Genomic DNA, 24,681 nt, shown 5'->3' with positions numbered 1-24,681 from the left:
TTTATTAAATTCCAGTGTTATCCATGACAAATGTATTATATTAAGTATTTCTACTTCTTAACAACAATCCTTTTGAAAGTGTATTATTCATATGTTTCAGATGAGGAAACTGGAGCTCAGGAATTTTAAGTAATTTCCTCGAATTATATATCTATGAAACCCATGTCTGATTGCCCCCAAAGTTTATGTATTATCAACTTCACTGTGGTGGCTATTTACTTATCTATAGACTAAATTCTTCATATTAAAAATGTGACATATCCCCTGTCCCTGGGATTCTCCAGGCAAGAACACTTGGAGTGGGTTGCCATTTCCTTCTTATATGCATGAAAGTGAAAAGTGAAAGTGAAGTCTCTCAGTCCTGTTTGACCCTCAGCGATCCCATGGACTGCAGCCTTCCAGGCTCCTCCGTCCATGGGATTTTCCAGGCAAGAGTACTGGAATGGGGTGCCATTGCCTTCTCCGAGACTAAATTCTTCATACTAAAAATGTGACATATATATATGTGTGTGTGTGTATGTGTATATATATATATATATATATATATATATATATATATAAAACACAAATGTATCAATTTGTAATATTACATAGCAAGTTAGTAGCAGAGTTGGGATTTTAAACATCATCTGATTCCCAGACCCATATTTTTTCTAACAAAATAAACCAGACAGAGTAACTGTATCAATCTAATTTTTAGAGAACTTAATAAAGTCAAGAAGACTTTGAAAGTCAAAATTTCATCCCAAGTTGACTATATTTTCATATGCAAAAGTTGCACAATAAAGACATGCACTGCTTTATTGTAAATTTGTATGTGGCTCACCTTTAAGACTAACCATTCTTCTATCCTTCTTTGTACTCCTCTTCTTCCTCATGTTGATTCTTGACCTTTACATACACTTACCACCTCAGCATAGCATTCAGGGCAAGGCTACATTTGAGACAGATCTCTAAGCCAACGCTTTAAGGTTCTAAGGTCTCCCTCAAGCCCTATTCTTTTATTTGAATCTTCTGCCTTACTTTCAAGCTCTCTTTCTGGTTTATTCCTCTTCCCAGATTTCTCCTGTTGAACTTAAGCATATAATGGGCTCTACCCATGTGGCTCAGCTGGTAAAAAATCCGCCTGCAATGCGGGAGACCCGGGTTCGATCCCTGAGCTGGGAAGATCTCTGGAGAAGGGAAAGGCTACCCACTCCAGTATTCTGGCCTGGAGAATTCCGTGGACTAGTTCACGGGTCGCAAAGAGTCGGACACGACTGAGCGACTTTCACTTTCACTTCATTTTACCCTTGAACTCTATGTTAGAACTGAGATTCCAATATCAATCAGACAACTAAAAGCTACTCTTCCAATTATCACCTGCCTTCAAGTTCCTATCTCTGTACTCTTCACACCTCTTACGACACTCATGAATCCCTCTTGGATCCCTCCTTTATTTCTACTCATTGCCAGGTCACAAGCTGCTCTAGTCAACCTATAAAGAACATAACCTTTCCCTGTAGCCAAAAGAGCTCTTGATTCCATAACCCCTGGAATTTCCCGTCTTCCCCAGAGTAAGAATCTTCTTTCTAACCACAACTTGTCCCTACCTTTTTACTTGATTCTTTTATTTGGAATCAGTCAAGTCTGGATGTGAGTAACAGGAACAAACAGGTATATTACATTATAAATATAATAAATGCTTTCCTTCCAGAGAGACAATGGCAATCATTATTAAACTGGTGCTGATGCTAGTATTTTGGAAGGTTTTGCAGTACCATGAATGAGATCTCTAAAGATAGAGGTTCTCTGACAGATTTCTCTGAAGAAAACTGGCTATAATCTCACAGCATGAGAAAACACACTGCTGAGTGGGTTTAATGGTACATAATAAAGGGATGACGTAAAGTGGATGAGTCATAGGAAGACACAGTAAATGTTGCAGATAAATTAAGCAGCACAAGACTCACTTCAGGAGTTCACAGAAAAGATTCAAGTGTAGGATGGAATACAAGAAATGTAAAAAATGTGTTTGCTTAAACATGAATCCAACAGGAAACACTGTTGGAAATTATGAAAATTATGAGATACTAGGAATTCTTCAACATCAATTTTTTAAAATTCCACATAAAATTTCCTATAAAATGCTAAAAATTAATTTTATTCTCATAAAAATGAGAAAAATCTACTTTTAAAAGTGACAGCAGTAACTAAAACACAGAAAATGAATTGAATAAGTTGAATAAGTTTATATTCAAATTCTGATTATTTAATAGGTTATCAAGCTATGTCCAAGAAACCATTTTTCCTTTGTAGTCAACATAACAATTTTCAAAGTCTTGATTAATAATAAATAATTTAAAGCTCTAGCATTGTTCAGTGCATAGGAGAAGGAAATGGCAACCCACTCCAGTGTTCTTGCCTGGAGAATACCAGGGACAGGGGAACCTGGTGGGCTGCCGTCTATGGGGTCACACAGCAGCAGCAGCAGCATTGTTCAGTCACTCAGTCATGTCCTACTCTTAGCCACCCCATGGACTGCAGCATGCCAGGCTTCCCCGTCCTTCGCCGTCTCCCAGAGCTTGCTCAAAACTCATGTCCATTGAGTCAATGATGCCATCCAACAATCTCATCCTCTGTCAACCTCTTCTCCTGCCTTCAATCTTTCCCAGCATCAGGGTCTTTTCTAATGTGTCAGCTCTTCACATTGGTGGCCAAAGTATTGGAGTTTCAGCTTCAGCATTAGTCCTTCTAATGAATAATAAGGATTGACTGGGTGAGCTCTTTGCTGTACAAGGGACTCTCAAGAGTCTTCTCCAAAACTGCAGGTCAAAAGCATCAATGTTTCAGTGCTCAGTCTTCTTTATGGTCCAACTCTATATGGACCTTCGTCAACAAACTGATGTCTCTGCTTTTTAATATGCTGCCTAGGTTGGTCAGCTTTTATTCCAAGGAGCAGGCATCTTTTAATTGTGTGGCTGCAGTTAGCAACTGCAGTGATTTTGGAACCCAAGAAAACAAAGTCTGTCACCGTTTTCATTGTTTCCCCATCTATTTGACATGAAGTGATGGGACGAGATAACATGATCTTCATTTTTTGAATGTTGAGTTGTTAGACAACTTTTTCATTCTCTTCATTCACTTTCATCAAGAGGCTCTTTGGCTCCTCTTCACTTTCTGCAATAAGGGTGGTGTCATCTGCATATCTGAGGTTACTGATATTTCTCCCAGCAACCCTGATTTCAGCTTGTGCTTCATAAAGCCTGGCATTTCACATGATGTACTCTGCATATAAGTTAAATAAGCAGGGTGACAATATACAACCTAGACGTACTCCTTTCCCAATTTGGAACCAGTGCATTGTTCCATGTCCAGTTCTAACTGTTGCTTCTTGACTTGCATACAGGTTTCTGAGGAGGCAGGTGAGGTGGTCTGGTGTGACCATCTCTTTAAGAATTTTTCACAGTTTGTTGTCATCCACACAGTCAAAGAATTTTGAGTAGTCGATGAAGCAACATGTGTCTTTCTGGAATTCACTTGCTTTTTCTATTATCCAACAGACATAGGCAATTTGATTCTGTTGTTCCTCTGCCTTTTCTAAATCCACCTTAAACATCTGGAAGTTCTTTGTTCATGTACTTTTGAAGCCTGGCTTGGCGAATTTTGAGCATTACTTTGCTAGCGTGTGAAATGAGTGCAATTGTGTGGTAGTTTGAACATTATTTGGCATTGCCGTTCTTTGGGACTGGAATGAATACTGAGCTTTTCCAGTCCTATGGCCACTGCTGAGTTTTCCAGATTTGCTGGCATATTGAGTGCAGCACTTTAACAGCACCATCTTTTCAGATTTGAAATAAATCAGTTGGAATTCCATCACCTCTACTACCTTTGTTCATGGTAATGCTTCCTAAGGTCCACTTGACTTCACACTCCAGGATGTATGGGTCTAGGTAAGTGATCACACCATTGTGGTTATCTGTGTCATGAAGATCTTTTTTGTATAGTTCTTCTGTGTATTCTTGCCACCTCTTCTTAATATCGTCTGCTTCTGTTAGGTCCATACCATTTCTGTCCAAATCCATCTTTGCATGAAATGTTTCCTTGATATCTCTAATTTTCTTGAAGAGATCTCTAGTCTTTCCCATTCTATTGTTTTCCTCTATTTCTTTGCATTGTTTACTTAGGAAGGCTTTCTTATCTCTCCTTGCTATTCTTTGGAACTCTGCATTCGGATGGGTATATCTTTCCTTTTCTCCTTTGCCTTTAACTTCTTTTCTCAGCCATTTGTAAGGTCACCTGAAACAGGCATTTTGCCTTTTTGTATTTCTTTTTCTTGTGAATAGTTTTGACCACCACCTCCTGTACAAGGCCCTGAACCTCCCTGCATAGTTCTTCAGGCACTCTATCAGATCTAATCCGTTGAATCTGTTTGTTACTTCCATTGTATAATCATAAGGGATTTGATTTAGGTCATACTGATTGGCCTAGTGCTTTTCCCTACTGAATTCAATTTAAGTGTGAATTTTGCCATAAGGAGTTCATGATCTGAGCCACAGTCAGCTCCTGGTCTTGTTTTTGTTGACTGTATAGAGCTTCTCCATCTTCAACTGCAAAGAATATAGCCAATCTGGTTTCAGCATTGAGCCTCTGGTGATATCCATGTGTAGAGTCTTCTCTTGTGTTGTTGAAAGAGGGTGTTTGCTATACCCAGTGTGTTCCCTTGGCAATTTGGCAGTCCCTTGGCACTGGTCATACTAAAATTCCAGGTTTCACATTTAACATCATTTTTAAAAAGGCCATCTCTGAGGGTATATTATCACACAACTGCAACTAAGAAGCGACAGACATTCTTCTCAATACCTTAGCCAAAAATAATTTAAACTAGGCCATTTATAGAGAAGAAAACAAGGGAATATTTTTAATAACTTATAATATAAATGAGATACTATTTGGAAAACAAAACTCTAATCTAAAACACTAAATCATTTGAATCATGTTAAGATAAATAATATATGGGACACAAGTTCACAATGAGCCATTTGCATTAATTGCAGGTAGATTATCTGCCTCAGGGGGTGTCCTGTGCTACTATTCTTAAGTCTATACCTAACCACACACAAAAAATTGCCTAACTCTTGAACAAAATTGCCAAAGGTAATAGCTGCAGGAGAGTTTACAAATTCTCTATCTCCAGCTGTGAGAAATAGACCATGAAAACATCTTTAATGACCATCCTGCAATATTATCTTTGCCCTAAACAGCTAAGTCTGGCTAGAGCTGTTCACAAGGGAGATGAAAGATGGGAGAAAGCAAAACGGACTATGAGAAATAGATTTAAGATCTGCATGTTAAATATATATGATACTATTTGTCCAATATGAACTTCATCATTTCTACCAGGCTTTCATTTATTCCACTGTTTTTATATATCATGTGATAAAACAAGAAATCTTTAGAAGTTATCAGGGAAAATACTTCCCTGACTTTGCATCAACTCCAGTACCCAACCTGGCTCTATCTTTTCTTCCAAAGCCATTCCCTTCTGCACTGAAATGCCATATCTTCCAATCTTCCCATCTCTCCCTACCATCTATCCATTAGATTTGTTCAAAATAGTCAAATACATGGAAAAAAGGTGGCACTGATGAGGAGATAGTAGGAAAAAGTGTGGAATCTGAACACATCCATGGAGGGCACCAGCTGCTATGAAGCCTTACTTAGACACTGTGAGCAATACAGCTTCACTTTTGTCCTCAACCAGCAAACCATGCTCTTTCAAACAAAAGCTATGAATAGTTTAGATTGCTTTTCATTTGAAGTTGAGGTAAAGAGGTGGCATGCCATTTGAATAGAAGTTGTATCTTTTTTCAAAGAACTTGAACTTCCAAGACCCAGGACAGAATGCTTAGCCAGTGTACCTGGTTCTTTAATTCACATGTTCCCCTTTCTCTAGACAAATACCTTTCTCATAGCTAGAGCTTTTATTTTTATTTATTTTTTTAAATTTAAATTTATTTATTTTAATTGGAGGTTAATAACTTTACAATATTGTATTGGTTTTGCCATACATCAACATGAATCCACCACAGGTATACACGTGCTCCCCATCCTGAACCCCCTCCCACCTCCCTCCCCGTACCATCCCTCTGGGTTATCTCAGTGCACCATAGCTAGAGTTTTTAAAGCTTCCCACGTGGCACAGTGGAAAAGAATCCAACTGCCAATGCAGGAGTCACAAGAGACATGGGTTTGATTCCTGTCAGGAAGATCCCCTGAAGTAGGAAATGGCAACTCACTCCAGTATTCTTGCCTGGAAAATTCCATGGACAGAGGAGCCTTGTGTGCTATACTCCATAGGGTTACAAAGAGTCATACATGACTGAGCACAGATACACACACACAGAGATTTTAATAAAAGCCAGTATTTTCTCAAGTAAGAGGGTGGGTGACTACAAAATATTTGTTTGTGTGTTTTATCTAATCCAGTATCCACCTGGGTTGGAGTAACTGCTCAGGTGAGAGAACATGTTAGCTGATGTTTTGATGAGTAAGTCCAAAATATCCTTCTGCTGGCAAGCTAAATGTATTCACTTGTACTGTTGTACTGTCCTATTTCTGATTAATCTCATCAGAATCCTCTCATCCCTTTCCTCTGTTCTCTTTATCTCAAGTATCTAATTTAATTCCTTCATGTAATAGGCCACCACTCTACAATTCTTATAGTTTCTTCTTTGGTTCTTTTGGTAGCCAATTTATTTGCTATACTCAAACTCTACACTTCATTACCCATTTAGTATTAACACTTGCCTAGCTAAACTTACTTAGAAAATCAAAACATTTTCCACAATTTTAACAATAAGCCCTTATTGTTTCAGCCCCTTCCTTAATGTGAATGTATCTGGTAAGGTTGCCCAATAAAGCCTAAGGGAGACTTTGAATATAAGGTTAGTTACACATACTTAAAAAGTGAATGAATTACATCTTTTTCAATAAGGTATAATATTAACACTTATGATAAACTTGACTAAATTACAAAATATCCTATAGATAAAACATGCAGTTATAATGATCCATGTTGTCTGAAAAGGTTCCCAAGGTTTTGCTTCATTTGTGCTACTCCAGCCTCAGCAGAAGCTTAGAAAAATCTAAAGAGCATTTTATCCTTTCTGATTATGTAAAATCATTATGACTCAATTGTGGGCAAATACTCCCTACAATTGGCATATTCTGCCAATCATTACTCCAGGAATCTTCACTCCATAGCGTGAATTTGCTTCTGTTGGTCTTGTGTAGTAGAACTTACTGAATTAGTTGAATAAGGACCACATCTTATACTACATTCTATTTACGACATACCCCAGTCAATATAATAACAACTTTTTGCACGTTTCAAGACTAATATTTTTTATTATTTATTTATCTTTCAAGGCTAATAGTTTGCATGTTTCCATCTAGTCAAAGCTATGGTTGTTCCAGTAGTCATGTATGGATGTGAGAGCTGGATTATAAAGAAAGCTGAGCACCAATTGAATTGAATTGATGCTTTTGAACTGTGGTGTTGGAGAAGACTCTTGAGAGTCTCTTGGACTGCAAGGAAATCAAACCAGTCAATCCTAATGGAAATCAGGCCTCAATATTCATTGGAAGGATTGATGCTGAAGCTGAAACTGCAGTACTTTGGCTACCTGATGCAAAGAACTGACTCACTGTGAAAGACCCCGATGCTGGGAAAGACTGAAGGCAGGAGGAAAAGGAGATGACAGAGGATGAGACGGTTGGATGGCATCACCAGCTTGATGAAGATGAGTTTGAGCAAGCTCTGGGAGTTGGTGGACAGGGAAGCCTGGCATGCTGCAGTCCATGGGTCACAAAAAGTAGGACACGATTGAGCGACTGAACTGAACTGTACTGAAGACTAACATAAAGCTGATTTTCCACTGGGAAAATTTTATGATATTTAAGAGTTTTCTGAAATGAATTATGATTTCCTTTTATGGAAAAAATAAAATGAAATAAAACTGTTTAATAAAAGTAGCAATTTAAAAATATGAGTGAAATCTTAAAAATCTCTGTTCTGTTACTCTGAAATAAAAATTCTACATTTTTACTTCTTTTGTTTTCTCTCAAAGAATATTAAAGGCATAGTTAAGGTGGCATTGAATAGATAATACTGATTATTTCTTTTAGCAAAAGAAAGGGTGTTTTAGTAATTTTCTAAGAATGCTTATGGGCCTATCTCACTAGTCTAGACAATGCAATAAGAATTATATATGCTTAATAAAAATATTTATGTTTTCTTTATAGATTATTTATCATTGGTTTATTTAAGTGAGCATAAATGTATGTGAACCAAATCCTATAATCCTTCCAAATCCTACAGTGATATAAAAAACAAATTATATGTGAAAATAATGTTTAAAAGGCAGTTGGTATGCAAAAGCTTTCCTACTGATATTTCACAATAATTTTCTAAGAAAATCAAGTTATAAATAAAAAAAGTTAGAATTTATAGACTTCTTATTAACCTAAGAAAAACACATTAAGTATAATGTTTCATTATATACAGGGAATGTGAGAATGACACTTTCATCATTTCAATTTTTGATGTCAAAGGTGAATACATTTGATGGGTTTTGACATCATTATATTATGAGTTTGAGATACTTAAAAGATTGGTGAAGATAGAGACTTCAAAACTCCCCAAATCTTTAGACACTGTGGTTCAGTCTGCAGTTGCCTTAGATCTTCCTAGATCTTTTGATGTTTAAAAACAGTTAACTGAATCCAAAACATCAAAATTTAGGGATGGGAGAAGAAGGTTGAAGAGAAGAGGAAAAGATTAGGGAGAATGTCTATAGTTTGTTTACTGTCTTATATGGAACTAGAGAAAATAGATCAGCCTATGCAATTAATCTGGAAAATAAACATTATTTCCATAACTGAAGGTGAATATGAAAAATATAATTCTTAGTGAACACCTTTTCTTAACATTTATACATTGCCTTCTTTTCAGACAAATTTTTCAGTAAAAATTATTATTAAAATCTCAATCACTAAACATGCATTTATTAAACATAAAAGGTGGTACTACATATACTCATTGGCCCAAAGAAGTAAAATCTTGTCTTTAAAAAGTACTGTATCTAAGAAATAATATTAAAACCAAAAGGAAGACAACATGTTTTCTTGCTTAAATTTTCTCATTTCATTTTGTGAACATTTTGTAGCATGGCATATGACAGCTGAAATACAAATTATCCTTTACAAAAATGTCAAAATGATTTGTTGGAGATAAAAAAACTCAAGATTTTAAAACACAGTTTTGGTCTACAACCACATATTCATCAACTCCAAACTTTCAAAATAGAAAATGAAAAGTTAACATTTCATTGTCTAAAATTAAAAAAAAAATACTTACACTATGGACTTTTCTAGGCGACTTCCCTGTGAACCAACAATCTCCCCCAGTGTACAAAACACTTGTCCCAGAAAGTCCTAAAATAGATAAAAAGATTAAGGCGCTTAATTTCCCAAACTGTCTTTATGTATTCTGTACATCATATCTGCGTTGTTTTCATTGTTAAGATATTGAATTCTCTAACTTCCAATAATAAACAAAATGAGCTCAAAATGCATGAATTTTAGCATATGATTGTCCCCTAAGTTTGCACAGCCTTCTGTTCTTTTAATCACTAAATTAGTTATTATGAATGCTCAGACATTGTATTTGCTTTCTTTCTCTTTTTTAAATTAAAATGAAAATGGAAAACAAATTCCAGGATTTGAATTCACAACTGGATTGACTTGAGATGTCCCTGAAATTACTAAACTTTTGTCTGAGAAGGCAAATCATAAACGCACAAGGCAGTGGTGGCTAACACTAACAGTGCTACTTACAGAGAAGCAGTGTGATAGCACGGCTACAACCAGGATCCAGAGTCACACTGCCAGATGTCTATTCCAGCACGACCACTGACCATTTACGAAATGGCAGTTATTATGCTGTTCAGTTTCCTCAAACATGTAGTTGCCCCCTTATAGAGCTATTGTGAGTTCATTGAGTTATTATTGCATGAGATGATATTTGTAGATACTAAGTGCCCCCAAATGGGTTAAGTATATTAAGTCTTATTTTCAAGACTCAGAATAACCCTGCAAAATGAGAGGTCTCTTACTAATACTATTAATAAATTTCACATATAAAGAAACTAATCATCTAAGTGGTTTTCCTTCATGTTTTAAGCAGTCAATGAATAGCAGAGATAAAACTAACCCAGATATTCTGATTCAAGACTGAAATACTGCCTAAAGATTTGAATATCATAAATACAATGCAACTCCCCATGTTAATAAAATAAGGGTTCCAACACCATCCAGATATGTGCGTCAAGAAAACATAGAGGTGGTTCAGGGAGAAGCATATCATAGCCTGTGTATGATCCCAAGCTGCCTTAAAGGAGAAAGTGGGAGATCTGTCTAAACTGTACTGTGAACTAGCCTAGGAAAATCCCTAAGAAAGAATGATAGCAAACAAAATGCTGTTTTAAGTTTTACTAAATAAAACTTTTAAATACCTAACAAGCCACAAAAGTAAAAACTGTGTTATTCACAGGAAGCTACCCTAAATCTCATGAGAGAGAAAAAGGCCACTGTAGACTAGGACAGTCAAGGGAATATTTTTCCAAAGTATGTAAGCCTTGAGAGCCATGTAGGATTCAGACTACGAATAGGAGAGAGTTGGAGCATTGCAGTCCTAGAGAATAAATCAGAATAACAGACAAGAGTACAATGAAAAAAAGAGCAGACCTTAAATAAAGGGCAGAAACAGAGATGAAGAACCAATACTGTGGTGAGCCCTCTTGGCCAAGCCAAAAAAAAAAAAAAAAAAGCCTTAGAAGCAACTGGCAGCCTTTCAGCAACCTTTCAGCAAAGCAGGGACACCATTAGAACAATGGATTCACATGATTACTTAGCTACCAATTTGCAGAAAGGACTGAGGAGTGAAGAAAAATCTGAAAGTCAGATCAATCAAAAGGCTACAGTAGTTAATAAGAAGCAAAGTGTTAAGTCTCAAGCTAAAGTTGTAAAAGACACTTGGGAAATGTGCAGAAAAATGTCAGGATTTGGTGTAAACTGTACTTGCGCTTGGACCTCCCAAGTGGCAACAGAGGGGTAAAGAACCTGCCTGCCAATGCAGTGAGACATAAGAAACGTGGATCTGATCCCTGGGTTGGGAAGATTCCCTGGAGAAGGGAATGAGAACCCACTTCAATATTCTGGCCTGGAGAATCCCATGGACAGAGGAGCCTGGAGGGCTACAGTCCAGCAGGTTGCAGAGTCAGACATGACTGAAGTGACTTAGCACATCGATACTTGTACATAGTGGGGGTGGGGCAATGAAGAGAGGGAGAAAGAAAATAAATCTGGATTTGGATCTTGATTGCTGACAGAATACCAGTACTTTCATTAAACTGCAAATCATTTTAAATTTTGCTTTCAAGTAAGTAAAATGTACTTCAGGTAAAGGCCCGACACATTTAAATTAAATATCCTTAAAAATAACATGTCTTTGCCAACTTCATAACAGACTTTACAGAAGTGTCTATGGATTTTTAAAAACAAACATAACTTTTTCTAAGTCACACTGTACATGAGAGCTTGATACTAAAGATTTGAAATGTCATTGGTCTTCTAGGTCAGCAGCAAAATATACATGGGGATTCTACAACTGTTTTCTAAGGATATTAATATTGATGGGCAGCTGCTCATTCTGCATATTAAATGGATTTGGCCAATAAAAGAACAAGTCTCACTAAAAGCTTTTCACTGCTGTAGTAACTCAAGAAAACAGAACAGATATATTGAACATTCCATATTAGAGTCCACATATATAATTTATCATAGAACACATGCATATCATCATAACTGAACTAAAAGGAAATAAAAATAATAAAATCAACAAAATGAGCATCAAAAAGATGTAGTGTGGACTGAAACATTTTATTGCTACTGCAATAAAGTAGCTACTGCTACTGCAATCTCTGCCCCTAAATATTATGGTACTTATGTAATTGTTTTACATCTGCCTATGTTTGTGTAGTCATGATGTGCATACAATCCATGTGCTATTCATAATGCAAAAATCAGCACATAATATTTAATATTTGTCAACTACTCCTTGCATTGGAAAAGGTCTACTGAATCCGTTTTTCAGCCAGTGTCAGGGAATGTTTAATTTTAAGGAGTCCTGTATGTTGTTTTCTGTTCCTCAAGGGTCCTCTGTTCCTTATCAGTTCCTGGAAAACAGGAACGAGCAGAGCTGCACGCAGTTCTCAGGACTGAGGTCATGAGACAGAAAGCATACGTGGATTCCTTTCAGTAACTTTTTACTTTTCTGTAAAACTACTTAATCATATTCCTATTTCTCAAGACATGGATTGTCTTCCAGCCCTGTGACGATTGTTATTCCACTAGTTACTGTTGTCATGGCCCTGTGACGATTGTTATTCGCTTAGTCACTGTAGTTATGCATCTGGTTTCGGTGTTTTTGCTCAAATTTATTTTTTGCCTAAAGCTTCCTTGTATAACAATATATACACACATGCTGCCATGAATAAAGCACCCTTGTTTCACTTGAGACTTGGGTCCCCCACGTCCTTCTTTTCATCACTTTCTTTTCCTCGACTTCAGTCCCCAGGTCCCGGTCTGTAAAGACCACAAGTCAGCTCAATGGTCTACATTCCCTATGCATTTTACACAATACTAGTAATTCATTCAGGCAGTTCAGCTTAGTGTCACAGTCATGTCTGACTCTTTGTGACTCCATCACTAAAACTAGAGCTTGCTCAAACTCATATTCATCGAGTCGGTGATGCCATCCAATCATCTTATCCTCTGTTGATCCCTTTTCCCCATGCCTTCAATCTTTCCCAGCATCAGGGTCTTTCCCAGTGAGTCAGTTCTTCCCATCAGGTGGCCAAAGTATTGGAGTTTCAACTTGAGCATCAGTCTTTCCAATGAATATTTAGGAATGATTTCCTTTAGGATGGACTGGTTGGATCTCCTTGCAGTCCAAGGAATTCTCAATAAGAGTCTTTGCCAACACTACAGTTCAAAACCATCAATTCTTACACACTCAGCTTTCTTTATACTCCAATTCTCACATCCATACATGACTACTGGAAAAACCATAGCCTTGACTAGATGGACCTTTGTCGGCAAAGTAATGTCTCTGCATTTTAATATGCTCTCTAGGTTGGTCATAGCTTTTCTTTCAAGGAGAAAATGTCTTTTAATTTCATGGCTGCAGTCACCATCTGAGGTGATTTTCGAGCCCCTTGAAAAGAGTCTCTCACTGTTTCCATTGTTTTCCCATCTGTTTGTCATGAAGTGATGGGACTAGATGCCATGATCTTCATTTTTTTTAATGTTTCATTTTAAGCCAAATTTTTTACTCTCCTCTTTCACTTTCATGAAGAGGCTCTTTAGTTCTTCTTTGCTTTTTGCCATAAGGAAGGGTGGTGTCATCTGCATATCTGAGGTTATTGAAATTTCTCCTGGCCATCTTGACTCCAGCCTGTAATTCACACAGCCCCACATTTCGCATGATGTACTCTGCATATAAGTTAAATAAACAGGGTAAAATGTACAGCCTTGATGTACTCCTTTCCCAATTTTAAACCAGTCCATTGTTCCATATCCAGTTCTAACTGTTGCTTCTTGAACTGCATACAGATGTCTCAGGAGGCAGGTAAGGTGGCCTGGTATTCCCATCTCTTGAAGAATTTTCCACAGTTTGCTGTGATCCACATAGTCAAAGGCTTTGGCACAGTCAATAAAGCAGAAGTAGATATTTTTATGACGCTTCCCTTGTAGCTCAGTTGGTAAAGAATCTGCCTGCAGTACAGGAGACCTGGATTTGATCCTTGGGTTGGGAAGATCTTCTGGAGGAGGAAATGGAAACCCACTCCAATATCCTTCCCTGGAAAATCTCATGGACAGAGGAGCCTGGTGGGTTGCAGTCCATGGGGTTGCAAAGAGTCAAGCACGACTGAGTGACTAACCCTTAACACTTAGATATTTTTCTGGAACTCTCTTGTTTTGATGATCCAGTGGATGTTGACAATTTGACTTCTGGTTCCTCTGCCTTTTCTAAATCCAGCTTGAACATCTGGAATTTCACAGTTCACGTACTGCTGAAGTGTGGCTTGGAGAATTTTGAGCATTACTTTGCTAGTGTGTGAGATGAGTGCAATTATGTGGTAGTTTGAACATTCTTTGGCATTGCCTTTCTTTGGGACTGGAATGAAAACGGACGTTTCCAGTCCTGTGGCCACTGATGAGTTTTCCAAAATTGCTGGCATATTGAGTGCAGCACTTTTACAGCATCATCATTTAGGATTTGAAATAGCTCAACTGGAATTCCATCATCTTCACTAGCTTTGTTCCTAGTGATGCTTTCTAATTCCCACTTGACTTTGCATTCCAGGATGTCTGGCTCTAGGTGAGCGATCACACCATCGTGGTATCTGGATCATGAGTATCTTTTTTGTATAGTTCTTCTGTGTATTCTTGCCACCTCTTCTTAATATTTTCTGCTTTTGTTAAGTCCATACCATTTCTGTCCTTTATTGTGCTCATGTTTGCATGAAATGTTCCCTTGGTATCTCTAATTTTCTTGAAGAGATCTCTAGTCTTTCCCATTCTATTGTTTTCCTCTATTTCTTTGCATTGATCACTGAGGAAGGCTTTCTTATCTCTCTTTGCTATTCTTTGGAACTCTGCATTCAAATGGGTATATCTTTCCTTTTCTCCCTTGCCTTTTGCTTCTCTTCTTTTCTCAGCTATTTGTAAGACCTCCTCAGACAATTGTTTTGCTTTTTTGCATTTCTTTTTCTTGGGGATCATCTGGATCACTGCCTCCTGTACAATGTCACAAACCTTTGTCTATAGTTCTTCAGGCACTGTCTATCAGATCTAATCTCTTGAATCTGTTTGTCATTTTCACTGTATAATTGTAAGAGACTGGATTTAGGTCATACCTGAATGGTCTAATGGTTTCCCTAGTTTCTTCAATTTAAATCTGAATTTGGCAATAAGGAGTTCATGATCTGAGCCACAGTCAGATCCTAGTCTTGTTTTTTCTGAATGTATAGAGCTTCTCCATCTTTGGCTGCCAAGAACATAATCAATCTAATTTAGGTATTGAGAATCCGGTGATGTCCATGTGTAGACTCTCTTGTGTTATTGGAAGAGGATCTTTGCTATGACCAGTGTGTTCTCTTGGTAAAACTCTGTTAGCCTTTGCCCTGCTTCATTTTGTACTCTAAGGACAAATTTGCCTGTTACTCCAGGTATCTCTTGAATTCCTTCTTTTGCATTCCAGTCCCCTATGATGAAAAAGACAACTTTTTTGGGGTATAAGTTCTAGAAGGTCTTGTAAGTCTTCATAGAGTTCTTCAACTTCAGCTTCTTCAGCATTAATGGTTGGAGCATATACTTGGATTACTGTGATACTGAACGGTTTGCCTTGGAAACAGAGATCATTCTGTCATTCTTGAGATTGCACCCAAGTACTGCATTTCAGACTCTTTTGTCAACTCTGAGGGCTACTCCATTTCTTCTAAGGGATTCTTGCCCACAGTAGTAGATATAATGGGTAGTAGATATAATGAACTCTAAGTAAGTAGTAGTACATTAGTGTCCCTTAATGGATATTTTTAGATATTTGCTCTGTATTTAGATAGAGAAATAAAGACTAGCTAAAATAGAAACCGCTTTATTGTTTCTTATTATAGTGTTGCATTTCAGTTGATGAGCCACTATAATTAGATCATAATAGAATTTCCAGTAATAAATCCAAGCACTTTACTAGAACTCTAACAAACACATAGACCAAATACACTTTAGAGTGGCTGCTGCTGCTGCTGCTGCTAAGTTGCTTCAGTCATGTCCAACTCTGTACGACCCCATAGACAGCAGCCCACCATGCTCCCCCGTCCCTGGGATTCTCCAGGCAAGAACACTGAAGTGGGTTGCCATTTCCTTCTCCAGTGCATAAAAGTGAAAAGTGAAAGTGAGGTTGCTCAGTCATGTTCGACTCCTAGAGACCCCATGGACTGCAGCCTACCAGGCTCCTCCGTCCATGGGATTTGCCAGGCAAGAGTACTGGAGTGGGTTGCCATTGCCTTGCAATTGAGAATGCTTCAAATAATTTCAACATATTAACTATAAGACTTTTAAAAAACTGACCAGGAGGTCAACAAATATCTGTTAAATGTATTCATCATTATTTTACAGTCTAAATAATATATGGATAGAACTTAGTTTTGAAGTCTGTTGAAATGTCTATAAACCATATTGAACAAACCTAGACCACCTGTGTTTGTATTTTGACTGAAAGATTTATTAAAGCCTTTACCTTCAGTATTCTAATCTATAAAATAAATTTTATAAATAATATTTACAAATTAAATTGTTGGGAGATCCAAGTTAGATAACATATTCAAAACACTTAGAATAAATACCTGGAACATAGTAAGTATTTAATAAAAATATGCCTCCTCTCACTTTCCCTACTTTCCTGGAATTAAAGAATATTACTATATGCTCTAAACGTTCCACTAGCCACTAGATTATAGTACTGGAAATATTATAAATATCTGAATAAAATAATATATTTTCTTTCCCAATCTGCTTTACATTCTTGGTCAGTACAAATGCTCATTTTGAGCGTCATTATAAAATCCAAAAGTGTCTTATCTTATATGTTAAAGAAATGAAGACAGCCTCAGAGACCTCTGAGACAGCACTAAGAGCTCCAACATTCCAATCACAGGAGTCCCAGAAAAAGAAGACAAAAGGAAAGGGCATGAGAAAATATGTGAGGAGATTATAGTAGAAAACTTCCCTAAAATGGAAGGGAAATAGCTACCCAAGTCCAGGAAGCCCAGAGAGTCCCATCCATGATAAACCCAAGGAGAAATATGCCAAAAAACATGTTAATCGAACTAACAAAAATTAAACACAAAGAACAAATATTAAAAGTAGCAAGGAAAACCAACAAATGAAATACAAGGGGATTTCCATAATGATCTTTCAGCTGATCTTTCAACAAAAACTCTGCAGGCAAGAAGGGAATGGCAGGATATATTTAAGTGATGAAAGAAAAAACACATACAACCAAGATTACTCTACTGAGCAAGGATCTCATTCAGATTTGGAAGAGAAATCAAAACTTTTACAGACAATCAAAATCTAAGAGAATTCAACACTACCACAGCAGCTCTTTAATAAATGCTTAAGGAATGTCTCTAGACAAGACAGAAAGAGCCTATAAAAACAAACTCAAAACAATAAATTAAATGTTCACAGGATCATACTTATAAATGATTACCTTAAATGTAAATGGCCTAGATGCTCCAACCCAAAGACACAGATTGGCTGAATGGTACAAAAGGGAGATCCCTATATATGCTATCTTCAAGAGAAACACCTTAAACCTAAGGACACACACAGCCTGAAAGTGAGAAGCTGGAAAGATACTCCATGCAAACAGAGATCAAAAGAAAGCAGGAGCAGCAATATTCATATTAGATAAAATAGACTTTAAAACAAAGATTGTTATAAGAGACAAAGGACACTATATAATGATCAAGGGATCATTCCAAGAAGACCTAAAAATTATAAGTATACATGCACTCAACATAGGAACACCTCAATACGTAAGGCATATGCTAACAACTATTAAAGAGGAAATTGACAGTAACACAATAATAGTGGGAGACTTTAATACAACAGTCACATCAATGGACAAATCACCCAGACAGAAAATTAGTAAGGAAACACAAGCTATAAATGATACATAGGACAAGTTGGACCTAATTGATATCTATTGGCATTTCAACCCCCCAAAATAGATTTCACTTTTTTCTCAGATGCACATGGAATATTCTCTAGGCTAGATCACATCCTGGACCACAAATCAGGCCTTGGTAAATTTCTAAAAACTGAAATAATTTCAAGTATCTTTTCTGATCACAGCTTTGTAAGATTAGATAGCAATTATAGAAAAAAAAAAAACACCTATGAAAAACACAAGCACATGGAGGCTAAACAATACACTTACAAAGAACCATCAGATCACTGAAGAATCAAAAAGGAAATGAAAATATGGCTAAAAACAAATGACAACAAAGACATGACAACTTAAAATCTATGGGACACAGGAAAAGTAGTGCTAGGAGGGAAGTTTAAAGCAATACAATTCTACATCAAGAAGCAAGAGACATCAAATATATGTAATACTACACCTAAAGCAACTAGAAAAAGAAGAACACCAACAAAACAAACACAAAAACAACAAACCAAAACAAACAACAACAACAACAAAAACCTGAAGTTAGTAGAAGGAAAGAAATCATAAAGATCATAGCAAAAGAAATGCAAAAGAAATGAAGGAGACTCTAGAAAAGCTCAGTAAAAGTAAAAGTTGGTTCTTTAAGAAGATAAACAAAATTATAAAACCGTTAGCCACACTCATCAAGAAAAAAGGGAAGAAGACACAAACCAATAAAATTACAAATGAAAAAGAAGTTACAACAAACAACACAGAAATACAAAGGCCCATGGGACTACCATGAACAACTATATGCCAATAAAATTGGACAACCTGGAAGAAATCGACAAATTCTTAGAAATGTATAATCTTTCAAAATTGAACCAGGAAGAAAAGGAAAATACGAACAGACCAATCACAAGCGTAGAAATCAAAACTATAATAAAAAAATCTTCCAACAAAGCCCAGGGCTAGATGGCTACATGGGCTTCCCAGGCAGCACTAGTGGTAAAGAATCTGCCTGCCAGTGTAAGAGATATAAGAGACACGGGTTCAATCCCTGGGTCAGGAAGATCACCTGGAGAACAGCATGGCAACTCACTCAAGTATTCTAGCCTAGAGAATCCGATGGACAGAGGAGCCTGGCAGGCTGCAGTCCGCGTGGTTGCAGAATTGAACACGACTGAAGCAACTTGGCGCACATGTGGATGATTACATAGGCTGCTGCTGCTGCTAAGCCACTTCAGTCGTGTCCGACTCTGTGCGACCCCATAGATGGCAGCCCACCAGGCTCCCCCGTCCCTGGGATTCTCCAGGCAAGAACACTGGAGTGGGTTGCCATTTCCTTTTCCAGATTACATAGGCAAATTCTACCAAAAGCTTAGAGAAGAGTTAACACCTGTCCTAGTCAAACTCTTCCAGGAAATCACAGAGGAAGGAAAATTCATGAACTCATTCTATACCCTGGTATCATAATAATACCAAAACCAGACAAAGATCCACAAAATAAGAAAATTACAGGCTAATATCACTGATGAACATAGGTGCAAAAATTCTCAACAAAATTCTAACAAACAGAATCCAACAACACATTATAAAGACCATACATCATGATTACTACTACTACTACTAAGTCACTTCAGTTGTGTCCGACTCCGTGCGACCCCAGAGACAGCAACCCACCAGGCTTCCCTGTCCCTGGGTTTCTCCAGGCAAGAACACTGGAGTGGGTTGCCATTTCCTTCTCCAATGCATGAAAGTGAAAAGTGAAAGTGAAGTCGCTCAGTCATGTCCAACTCTTAGCGACCCCATGGACTGCAGCCTACCAGGCTCCTCCATCCATGGGATTTTCCAGGCAAGAGTACTGGAGTGGGGTGCCATTGCTTAAGTGGGCATTATATCAGGGATACAAAGATTCTTCAATATCCACAAATCAGTCAATGTGATACACCATACTAACAGATTCAAAGATAAAACCATATGATCATCTCAACAAATGCAGAGAAAGACTTTGACAAAATTCAGTATAATTTATGATAAAAACAATTCAGAAAGTAGGCAAAGAAGAAACAACTCAACATAGTAAAGGCCATACACAACAAACCCACAGAAAACATTATACTCAATGGTGAAAAACTGAAAGCATTTCCTCTAAAATCAGGAACAAGACAAAGGTGCCCACTCTCACCACTATTATTCAAAATAGTTTTGGAAGTCCAAGCTACAACAATCATAGGAGAAAAAGAAATAAAATTAATCAAGATTGAAAAAGAAGTAAAACTTTGTTTGCAGAAAACATGAATATCTACAAAGAAAACCCTAAAGATGCCACCAGAAAAATACTAGAGTTAATCAATGGATATAGTAAACTTGCAGTATATAATATTAATATACAGAAATCCTTTTGCATTCCTACATACTAACAATGAAAAATCAGAAAGAGAAATTAAGAAAACTATCCTATTCACCGCAGCAACAAAAAGATAAAATATTTAGTTATAAATTTATTTAAATAGACAAAACACCTGTATGCAAAAAACTGTAAGATGCTGATGGAAGAAATCAGAATGTCACAAACAGATGGAGAGATATACCATGTTCTTGGACTAGAGGAATCAACATAGTGAAAACAACTATAGTACCAACTTAGATACAGTGCAATCCCTATCAGACTACCAAAGGTATTTTTTGCAAAACTAGAACAAATAATTTCACAGTTTGTATGAAAACACAAAAGATACTGAATAGCCAAAGCAATCTTGAGAAAGAAGAATGAAACTGGAGGAATCAACCTTTCTGACTTAAGACTATACTACAAAGCTACAGTCCTCAAGACAGTATAGTACTGGCACAAAAATAGAAATATAGACTAATAGAGCAGGATAGAAAGCCCAGAGATAAACCCATGCACTTATGCACACTTTATCTTTAAAAAAGGAGGCAAAAAGTATATAATGGAGAAAAGATACTCTTGTCCACACGCAGTGCTGGGAAAACTGGTCAGCTACTTGTAAAGGAATGAAATTAGAACACTTCGTAACACTATACACAAAAATATAGTCAAAATGCATTAAAGACCCAAACAGAAGATGAGAAACTATAAAACTCTTAGAGGAAAACATAGGCAGAACACTCTCTGACATAAATCACAACAAGATCTTTTATAATCCACCTCCTAGAGTAATGGAAATACAAACATAAACAAATGGGACCTAATTAAATCTAAGAGCTTTTGCACAACAAATTAAATTATACATAAAGTGAAAAGACAACCCTTGAGTGGGAGAAAATACAAAAAGCAGTTCAGCAGCTCAATATCAGAAAAACAAACAACCCAATCAAAAAGTGGACAGAAGACATAAACAGACATTTCTCCAAAGGAGACATGCAGATGGCTAATAAACACATGAAAAGATGCTAAATATTGCTTATTATTAGAGAAATACAAATCAAAACTATAATGAGGAAACATCTCACACAGGTCAGAATGGCCATCATCAAAAAGTCTACAAATAATAAATGCTGGAGAGGTTGTAGAGAAAAGGGAACTCTCTTATACTATTGGTGGGAATAAAAACTGATATGGCCACTATGTAGAAGAGAATAGACATTTCATTAAAAAACTAGGAATAAAACTACCATATGACCTAGCAATCTCACTGCTCAGCATATTTCTGGAGGAAACCATAAGTGAAAAAGGCACATGCACCCCAATGTTCATTGCAGCACTATTTACAATAACTAGGACTTGGAAGCAAGCTAGATGTGCAATAGATGAATGGATAAGGAAGTTATGGCATGTACACAATGGAATATTACTCAGCTATAAAAAGGAATGCATTTAAGTCAGTTCTAATGAGGTGAATGAATCTAGAGGCTATTATACAGAGAAAAATAAGTTAGAAAAAGAAAGACAAATATCATATATTAACACATGTATGAGGAATCTAGAAAGACAGTACTGAAAATCTTACTTGCAGAGCACAAAGGAGACACAGACGTTTTGGACACAGTGAGGGAAGGAGAGGGTGGCATGGTATATGAGAATAGCATTGAAATATATATGTTACCATATGTAAAACAGATAGCCAATGAGAGTTTGTTGCATGGGACAGGGAACCAAAAGCCTCTGTGACCTTAGGGGCGGAATGGGGAAAGAAGTGGGAGGGGGTGTTGAATTAGGAGGGAATATATGTATACTTAATGCTTACTCATGTTGATGTATGGCAAAAACCATCACAATATTGCAAAGTAACTATGGTCTAATTTAAAAAATTAAATGTAAATAAAATGTTATTTATTTTCAATGTAATTATTAGGTAAGTTGTGGACATACAACTTTGCTGCTGCTACTGCTAAGTCGCTTCAGTCGTGTCCGACTCTGTGTGACCCCATAGACAGCAGCCCGCCAGGCTCCCCCATCCCTGGGATTCTCCAGGCAAGGACACTGGAGTGGGTTGCCATTTCCTTCTCCAATACATGAAAGTGAAAAGTGAAAGTGAAGTCGCTCAGTCATGTCCAACTCCTAGCGACCCTATGGACTGCAGCCTACCAGGCCCTTCCGTCCATGGGATTTTCCAGACAAGAGTACTGGAGTGGGTTGCCATTGCCTTCTCCGTATACAACTTTAATATGACTCAATTAACATAAATACCAGTGAAATCATGATACACGAATTTAATTTTTAATCATCTTAAAAAATATAAAGGTATGAACTTACATGTTTGGACAGGTTGGGACTCTTCGAATCAACATCATACCTAAAAAATTAAAATATACACTTTAAATTATTTCCACAAGTGAAGCTAGAGAAAAACATTAGTGTTTCCCCAAAATACAAGTGATATAAAAAAATGAATCAAAAGTATATGATACAGAGAAAAATTCAGCAAATTTAGAAATTTCTCATAAACTCTGGCCTACATACTAAAGGCAGAATTCATAAACCCTGGGTCCTTTTATTTCTACCACTTAAGTAGAAGTCTTAATTTTAATACTTTCACAGTCATCAACTCTTCTTCTTGACAAGAAAATTTTAAAATTTCCCTTTTCTGTGAATCAATAGATTCATAATCCTCCCTAAAAACTGAAATTTCTCTTTTAAAAAAGTGCTGATAACAGGCTGTCATTTGTATATATAATAATTCTTATTTAATATCATAAATACTCTTATTAGTTTTGAATTTGGCAAAAGTAATGAGAAATTAATTTTCTCCAATCATATGATTTAGGGAAAACATTTATTTTATAGAAAGAAAAATGTGTTTATATAAGACTACTATTTTCCTATTTTTGATTAGTTGGTACTGGAAGCAAATTATTTTTTGAAGATATCCTGGGAAAATATCACTCACTATCACTTAGTCCCTCGTTTTAATTTTTTTTTTTTTAAAGCAGAAAGGTTGCTAACATTTAAATCAACCTCAATTTGCTGAATTCTTGAATAGGAAAATATTTGTACTGGCTCCAATCTTTCTCCCAAATCATATTCTTTTCACATTACTGTGCATAGCTACCTACAAAAAAATAACTTTTTCTTTTTTAATGGCTCATTAAAATCTTCCATCTCACATAACAAGAATGTTTTCCCAGAGGAAGAAAAGCATCTCAGTCAAAAAAAAGCATAGAAACAGAGTTCACTGTGTATACTGATTCTTGGCACAGGTACTCTTACTCCCTAGTAAAGAATGTTTGCCACAAACTGGCTTTAAATTTGTGCGATGCAAATGACAGTCTCAGAAGAATTACAAATAGAGTTACACATTACTTTCCTTCATATCAGGGCAGTTTGATCACTCTCAACAGTTGTAAACTAGAGTTCTGAATCAGCAAATTGCCAACATCTACTAAAGGCCTACAATATTAGTAAAAAAAAAATTCTTATTCAAGACAATTTTTGAGGGTAAGATTAAAATTAGCAACTGTAGCAATATCATATGTAAAGTATAACTCTCCTGGACCCTTCTCAAGTATCATCCCTGGAAAATGTTTTCTATAAAGGGTTTAGTGTGGATTGGAGAGAAATAGCATAGTATATTCTCTAAGACAGCTTCAAAAATACGTGAACTGTAAACTCTCAGATGTTGAAGCTGGTTTTAGAAAAGGCAGAGGGACCAGAGATCAAATCGCCAAATTCCATTGGATCATTGAAAAAGCAAGAGAGTTCCATAAAAACATCTATTTCTGTTTTATTGACTATGCCCAACCCTTTGACTGTGTGGATCACCACAAACTGTGGAAAATTCTGAAAGAGATGGGAATACCAGACCACCTGATCTGCCTCTTGAGAAATCTGCATGCAGGTCAAGAAGCAACAGTTAAAACTGGATATGGAACAACAGACTGGTTCCTAATAGGAAAAGGAGTACAGCAAGGTTGTATACTGTCACCCTGCTAATTTAACTTATATGCAGAGTATGATGTCATGAGAAACGCTGGGTTGGAAGAAGCACAAGCTGGAATCAAGATTGCCAGGAGAAATATCAATAACCTCAAACATGCAGATGACAACATCCTTATGGCAGAAAGTGAAGAGGAACTAAAAAGTCTCTTGATGAAAGTGAAAGAGGAGAGTGAAGAAGTTGGCTTAAAGCTCAACATTCAGAAAACTAAGATCACAGCGTCTGATCCCATCACTTCATGGCAAATAGATGGGGAAACAGTGGAAACAGTGAGAGACTTCATTTTGGGGGGCTTCAAAATCACTGCACATGGTGACTGCAGCCATGAAATTAAAAGATGCTTACTCCTTGGAAGAAAACTTATGACCAACCTAGACAGCATATTAAAAAGCAGAGACATTACTTTGCCAACAAAAACTGTCTAGTCAAGGCTATGGTTTTTCCACATCCATGACGTATGGA

At 36.8% G+C, this 24,681-nt stretch overlaps 1 protein-coding gene across 4 annotated transcripts in view; it reads right to left on the bottom strand.

The window, feature by feature from the left end:
- Positions 1 to 24,681, bottom strand: part of CPNE8 (copine 8) — a 276,946-nt gene that overhangs the window by 159,229 nt on the left and 93,036 nt on the right. For all 4 annotated transcript variants that reach the window (XM_061416467.1, XM_061416469.1, XM_061416468.1 and 1 more), the window contains 2 exons: positions 22,539 to 22,578; positions 9,401 to 9,477 (listed from right to left, as the gene is read on the bottom strand). In XM_061416467.1, the coding sequence (XP_061272451.1) occupies positions 9,401 to 9,477; positions 22,539 to 22,578 (117 nt within the window). The remainder of the gene's footprint in view (positions 1 to 9,400; positions 9,478 to 22,538; positions 22,579 to 24,681) is intronic.

Source organism: Bos javanicus, chromosome 5, assembly GCF_032452875.1.
Source record: "Bos javanicus breed banteng chromosome 5, ARS-OSU_banteng_1.0, whole genome shotgun sequence".
Classification (NCBI taxonomy): Eukaryota; Metazoa; Chordata; class Mammalia; order Artiodactyla; family Bovidae; genus Bos; species Bos javanicus.
The sequence above is the reverse complement of the archived record's forward strand: the minus strand, read 5'-3'. Positions and strand labels throughout refer to the sequence as shown.